The sequence below is a fragment of the Rhea americana genome, unplaced genomic scaffold (genome assembly GCF_003343005.1).
Source record: "Rhea americana isolate MKP2758 unplaced genomic scaffold, rheAme1 scaffold_175, whole genome shotgun sequence".
In the NCBI taxonomy this organism is placed as follows: domain Eukaryota; kingdom Metazoa; phylum Chordata; class Aves; order Rheiformes; family Rheidae; genus Rhea; species Rhea americana.
In genome coordinates, this window is record NW_028185872.1 from 1069987 (window position 1) to 1076505 (window position 6519).

The following is a 6519-nucleotide window of genomic DNA, read 5'->3' on the forward strand; positions in this document are numbered from 1 at the left end:
GTGCGCCGCGCCGCAGGCGCCTCCCTTCCCTCCGCGCGTGCCGTCCGCGCCGGTTCCGCGTCGATCGAAACGTTGCGGTGGTTTTGCGGCGCTCGTGTAAAGCGCGGCAGGTCCCTGCACCTCGACTCCGCGCCAGAGCTCGGGGCCTGGTCGGCAGCCGCCCGCGGAAGTGAGGAGCGTCGGGGCCGTGGGGCGCCCGGGGCGCCTCTCCTGTGCCGGCCGCCGCCGAGCGCTGCAGAGCTGCCAGCCCCTTCCCGGGTTTATTTATTTCTGTTGCTGCCGTCGGGAACCRACTCGGAGCGACGCCCGGTGCCAGACGCTGCGTGTTCCAAGCTCGGCCCCCGTGAGGCTCCGCGTCTGCCTGCGGCGCTCGGGGCCGGGAGCTGGCGGTGAATCATCCCGGCGGCAGCTTTGGAATCCCGGCGTCCTGGCAGCGCCGGATCGCGTCTCCCCCTTCGCCCGGAGCGGCGATCTGTCTGTCGGCAGCGAGGGCAGCCCGCCGCCGCGGGGGAGCGGCCGAGCCCGGAGCGCGCCGGCTCTGCCTCCTCCCCCGGGAGCCTCCGGCCGCCAGGGCCCCCGGGAAGGACGGGCGGGCTGGGCTCTGCGGGGACGAGGGGGCTCCTCGTGGCTCAGCGGCCCCAGCCCGTGCCTCAGCAGCGCCAAGTGAGGTTAGCGGGGTGCCTGGTTGCATCCTGGTTTTGCTGCCAGGAATTTTAATCCGGTGCATTTGACAGAAGGATTTTTCAGGGAGGATTGTGTCTTCCCYGGCGTCTTGGAAGCGAGACGCCAGCTCCTGCGCGGTGAATGCTCCCCCAGGAGCTCAGAGCTTGGCCCAGGCAGCGGGTCGCTGCGGGGGGCTGGCAGCTGCGCTCCTCGGGGAGGCGGGTGGAGGAGCACGTGGGCCCGTCCCAGCCCCCCGGGGTGGATCGCCCTGGCTCGTCACCAACCTGCGGAGCGGCTGCTGGCTGCGCTCGCGGTGGCGTGGCGCGAGCCCTCGTGACATACTGCTGGGCTGGATCGCAGTGTCGAAGCCGCAGACTGCTCCTGGCTTTTCCACCTCCGCTGATGGTTTTTTTTGTCCTTTTCGTTTTGGCCTCCAGGATGACATGACCGACTCGCTCCGGGATTACACCAACCTGCCGGAGGCTGCGCCCCTGCTCACCATCCTGGACATGTCGGCCAGGGCCAAGTACGTGATGGATGTGGAGGAGATCACGCCAGAGATCGTGGAAGCCTTCGTGAGCGACTTTCTAGCAGACAAGCTAAAACCCGAGCCCATCTAAGGGGGCTTCTACGCCCACAGACGTTATTTAAAACTAGGTCTCTCTCCTGCCGCTCGTGGATTCTCCAGCGTGTTCTCACGCCCGACCCAGTATCCAACCTTCTTGTGGTGCCTTGTTTTACGCAGTGAATCCTTCTCCTAAGCAAACTCCTTGAGATGCACTTTCAGCAGGGAGTCGTTGGCGTTTGGAGACTTTGCTTGTGCTTCATGGTGATATATTCTCTAATAACCAGGCCAGAACTGTTACCATATTGTTATTTTATACACGGCACTAGCTAGCAGGCAAATCTTTCCGCATGGTGTTCTTCCCAACATGCGCATCAGGCAGTGGACAGGGTTCCCGGGGCTCTTTTCTTCTCCTCCTTCCCCTTCTTTCCTTTCCTACTACCGTTGCAGGCTAAATTACTTCAAGGAAGCAATAAGGAAATTGTCCCCTTTGCCCCTTGCCCACCTCCYCTTCCCGCTCGAGTAACAGTGCCCTGACGAGGCCAAGTCAAAGTCTTAACTGCTGACAACCTCTGAAAGATGACAGCGCCGCCGAGCTCGTCCTCTTCCTCGGGGTGAGGACTTTCGGGGTAGTTTTCCCGTCTCCCACCCCAAACGCTTACAAAGCGTTGGAGCTACGCGTTGGGGGAAATCCACCCACCTGCAAAACACAGACAGACCCTCCCTCGAGCCCCGAGCCGGGAGGGGGAGCCACGCCGGGCTGCCCTGCCTGCCCCCGTCTCTTCCCAGCGGCGACCAGTTCTCGCCCTTGTGCTCRTCCCTCCCCCTCGCCGTCTTGCCCCGTCTCTCTGGTATGAATCGTCCGCCCTCTGTGTTAGTTGATTGAGCTGTTTTTCGTAGGTGTGTCCCAAACCCAACGTTAATGGTGCTGTTCTTTAAAGAAAACAAAGCATCCCTCCCCGTCCCTAACGCAGGCAGCACAGCCACCCCCCAAAAGTGACATTGTAAAAACTGTACATGGTGATTGGAACTTTGTAATAAAACTGTTATAATAACCTAGTTCTCAGAGGTGCCGATTGCCGCGTGCTGCCCGGCCGGTCGCCGGTGGCGTTCGGGGGTGGAGGGAGCCTGTCTGGAAGTCGCGCGAGGAAGAGGAGTTTCCCAGCGGACGGGATGGAGCGGCCGAGGCTGCGGCCCCCCGATGGGGTAGGTGCCGGTGTCGGTGGCTCCCAGCGCTGCAGCCGCCCTGGATCCCTCCCCCCATAGCCCCCCTCGCACCTCACCGCGTACCGGGCTCCTCGCGGGGCCGGTTTGGGCGCAGGCCGGTGCCTGGGCAGCTCCTGCCTGCCCAGAGGCCCCGGCAGGGAGGAGCCGTTGCGGGCGCTGCTGGGCTGCGGGTGGGCAAGGGCAGGAGCCCCAGCCGGGACCCCCAGGCTGCGGCAGCCGCCGCCGCCTCCGAGGAACCCCGGCGTCCCCGGGAGGGGCGGCTGCACGCGGTGCGTGCTGAACAGCGAGCGTTGTGCAAAGCCGCTGCTTTTCCTCGCAGCTCGTTTGTCAGCGACGGCAGCATTACGGCCTCTCCCCTCCTAGCGCTGTTGCAGCAACCCACCCTGGCAGGAGTTTGGAAGAGCAGCCAGCTYGGAAAGGCAGGAATCGTATAAATCTATATTGTGTTTCGCACGCTTCGCAGATTCTTGTGCGCGGTGATGATTAGCTGACTTGTGAGCAGCTCAGGGAGCAGCAGCGCTGGCCGCTTCGCTGCAGGCCGCGCGGGAGCRGCTCGAGGGAGGCTGGCGTCCGGCTGGGCCGGGCCCGGGAGCCGGTGCTCGGTGCTGTACGCGGCCGGGGTGCCCCAGCGGGGCACCCCGAGCTAATTAACTCAGCCCTCCTCTAGTGAGGTTTTCTGAGAAAACAGCCTTTTYGGTGACTTACGGCCACCCTAGGGTTAAGGGTGATGCGAGCGCCTCCGGGCCCAAGCTGTGCGCAAAGTGGCCGAGCGGCAGAATTGCTTCCAGCCCCCGCCGCCGCCTGGCGCGCACGCTGCTTGTGCCCGGCGGGCGGCTCTCGGTTTGGGGGCGATCTCGACRTGTTTGTGGCTTGAAAGACAATTACAGCGAGGCTGTAACCGGGMCCGCGTCGTCTGTGGCGTTTGGTAGCGCAGCAGGGGCCGATTTTAGGCTGRACGTGGAGAACGCGGGTTCTCCTCCGGCCGCTGTGGCCCGGGCTCCCAGGGGCAGGGCCGGGGGTGCAGGGCCGGAGCTYGGAGCGCGCAGGACTGCCGCGGCGGCTCCGCGAGCTGCTGCGGAGGGTCCCTGCCTGACCGTGCGCCGGCTGTGCTGCGCTGCGCACGAGCAGGGCTGGGATGGGTCTCTGGAGAAAGACCCGCGCGGCTGGAGCGGTTTCAGCCRCGAGGAAGCGCTGCTGTGTGATGTGCCCCCCCCCCCAAACACAAAGGCTCAGGCGGGGAAGGGGCTGAACCTCCATCTTGGGGTGTTTCTCAAGCAGAGGATATAAACACCTTCAACGTGATTATGGCAAACGGGAGCCAGGAGAGCTGCTGGGCTGGCGATTAGTTTTATGACCAGCAGCCAGCGCAGGCTGCGTGTCTAAATGCACAGTAGGATGCAGCTAGGGCTGGCGCAGGAGCCCTCCATCGATCAACAGCGCTGAAGAACATGGTGCAACACGGCAGGAGCTTCCAGAGCGATGCGGGTGTTGCGACACGGCCCCGGGCGCGCACACGGATGCCCCGGATCCGCGGAGGTGGGTTACTGCAGCCAGGCGTGCTGCTGGCCGCCCTCGGGATCCTTCCCTCCCTCCTTCCCCGGGAGCCCACAGCTTGTTCCCCCTTTGATCGGCGTTCGCTGCAAGTCGCAGTGCTACAGCTCCCTCTTCCCAGCCTTCCTGCCCCCTCATCCGCAATTCCTCCGTTGGCGCTGAGGCAGCTGCCGGAGCCGGGGGGGCTCTGCGGGGACAGACACTGCCACCTCCCGGCAGCGGGCAGGCGCTCACCGGCCTGGGCGCTCTGCCCCGTTCTGGGGGAGGGAGAGCAGCGGCGGCACACCGCGGCACACCCGTGCTTGCGCTGCTCTTACTCGCGTTAAAGACCCGAATACTGGCTCAGTGGTGCCGCGCTGCCGGGCTCCCGCCAGTCCCAGCGCCCCGAGTGCGCAGCTCTGCCGCTCCCCGCTCTCCCCGCAGGCAGCACAGCTAAGCGCTGCCTCGAGGCGAGGAACCCGATGTGGTGCCTAGCCCACAAGGAAGGAGATCTAAGCACCTGGGAAGAGGCTCTTCCCTGACCCTGRCCCTGCAGGAGGGGCTGTGGGGAAAAAGAGTTCTGCAACCCCTCTCCGGCATCCCCRGAGGGGCGCAGAATCTGCTCCACGTGTCTCAGCCCACCGGCTCCCACCCTCAGCAAACACACAGGTACGCAGCAGCCCAGAGGTTTCTCACGTTCCTCTCGCACTGCGGGGAGCCAGCCCGGGTGGTGGGTGCCAGGAAGCAAGGACTGGCTCCGGGCAAGCTCTGCCGCCGTCAGGGCTACTTAATACGCACAACAGTGCAAACRAAACAGCCCAAGCTGCTCTTTTATTAACTCCTCTGCAGGATGCGAAAGGGAAGAGAGGCTTTTTTCAGCACCCAAATCCCAGCAGCTTAGCCCACTAGGGGGAACTTCTGCCTTTCTTCTTGCTTGTGCCTCCACAGCAATTGTCTCTTCCCTTCAAACAGCACAATGCCAGCAGCTATTGCAGAGTTCAAGCTGTCCACGCCTGGGACCACGGGAATGACCAGTCTCTTCCCCCCTGTGCTCGCGGCGAGGTGAAGCGCCTCCRGACTCAGACCTTGGGTCTCTCCGCCAACCACTACTGCCACAGGGGTTTGTACCCAGCTCTCGTAGTAATGCTGTGCAGCGAGCTCTGGGACACAGACACTCGTCATTCCCTCCCCATCCTCGCTCTCAGAAGGATGAGCCTTGGGTTTTGATTTTACAGGAGCCTGCAAGTTGCTAGAAACTGCACCAGAGCTGCTGGCGCTCCTTGACATGAATTCTGCCTCAGTCTGTGCATCTGGGTCTTTGTTGTCAGCCACACAGACCTGGATGCCAGCAGGAAGATTACTGGGAACAGATTCCCAGTCCAGATTGGCAATGATGGGCACACGGAAGTGAGCTCCCATACCTGCACGAAGCACCTTTGGCTCCCAGGGGTCCACGCAGCCTGAGACAGGAGGGAAGAAAARAGTGAGAGTGCAGTGGCTCCAAGACACAGAGATTCAGTAGCAGCTCCCACAGCAAAGCACRTCTGGGCAGAAACTGCTTACAAAGTCTCTGGAARAGCATCCTAAGACCTCTTATTCGCWGTCTTACACACAGTTTGTCAAACTAAACTCTTTTTTTCTCCAGGAAAAGGCTCTTACCTTTGGTGAGTAGCACTTTTTCACAGCCTGCTCCAGCTGCAGATCTCAAAATAGTTCCCAAGTTTCCTGGATCTCTGATATTGTCACAAATTAGGACCACTGGCAATGAGTTGGTTAGTTGAGCAGCAGGATAAGCCATCTTGGCATGGTCAGGCTTGGAAAAGATCCCTGAGGAGACAAAGTGCTGATAGGCTCCTGACTCTAATACATCCCAAGGAGAGGGCTGACTTTGCTTTAGTTGGCCCCAACTCCACTATAAAGATGTGCCAGAGAAAGCATTAGGAAAAGCACTACTTAAAAGTTTGATAAGGCCGACACTTTGCAGTGAGAACTATTTCCCAGTGGAGCATGAGCAACGTGCTATTAAAAATGGGCATTAGTACCTTCAATGTACCCTAGGAGCCACTTCCAGTTATCATAGCAGGCCAAATAAAAGGGAAGTCTCTCAAATTATTCCACTCTTGACACACTGCCAGAGTGTCTGGGGGAAGCTAGTGAGGAGATAATCACGACCCAATTGTTAACTGTGGAATAAGCTTCCCTTTGAGCAGTGTTGTGACTACTTCTAAGACAACTTACCTATAAGCCCCTGAGGAGTTACGAGGTCAGACCAGCTCTTAATGTCTTCAAATTTCACCTTAACTAAGTCGGCTCGTTTTAGCTCTGCCTCGGGCAGCTCCTTGAGGTGCCCCACGGTGCTGAAGAAGAGAGTCTGCAGCACAGCTCCTGCCTCCAGGGCATCCTTGATCAGCCTGTGACCCTCCAGCAGAACCTTCCCGTGATGGTCCCGAAACTTCCTCGATTTGGCAATGGTGACCACTTTTCTGCGGAGAAGTTGACCGGAGAAAGCGACTGTGACACAGGCAGCAGAGCGC

The 6519-nt window shown here is 60.9% G+C and overlaps 2 protein-coding genes across 4 annotated transcripts in view; one reads left to right on the forward strand and one right to left on the reverse strand.

Annotated features, from left to right (window-relative positions):
- Nucleotides 1–2283, forward strand: part of NXN (nucleoredoxin) — a 76597-nt gene extending 74314 nt beyond the window's left edge. For all 3 annotated transcript variants that reach the window (XM_085301310.1, XM_085301309.1, XM_085301307.1), the window contains one exon: nucleotides 1101–2283. In XM_085301310.1, coding sequence (XP_085157436.1) covers nucleotides 1101–1283 — 183 coding nt within the window. In that variant the 3' untranslated portion in view covers nucleotides 1284–2283. The remainder of the gene's footprint in view (nucleotides 1–1100) is intronic.
- A 2505-nt stretch (nucleotides 2284–4788) lies between these two features.
- On the reverse strand, nucleotides 4789–6506 carry MRM3 (mitochondrial rRNA methyltransferase 3; the record flags this gene model as incomplete). The annotated part of the gene is made up of 3 exons (XM_085301249.1): nucleotides 4789–5445; nucleotides 5645–5812; nucleotides 6224–6506. Coding segments are annotated over 3 exons (1014 nt in total), but the record flags the coding sequence as incomplete, so codon positions are not given.
- Between the last annotated feature and the right edge of the window lie 13 nt (nucleotides 6507–6519).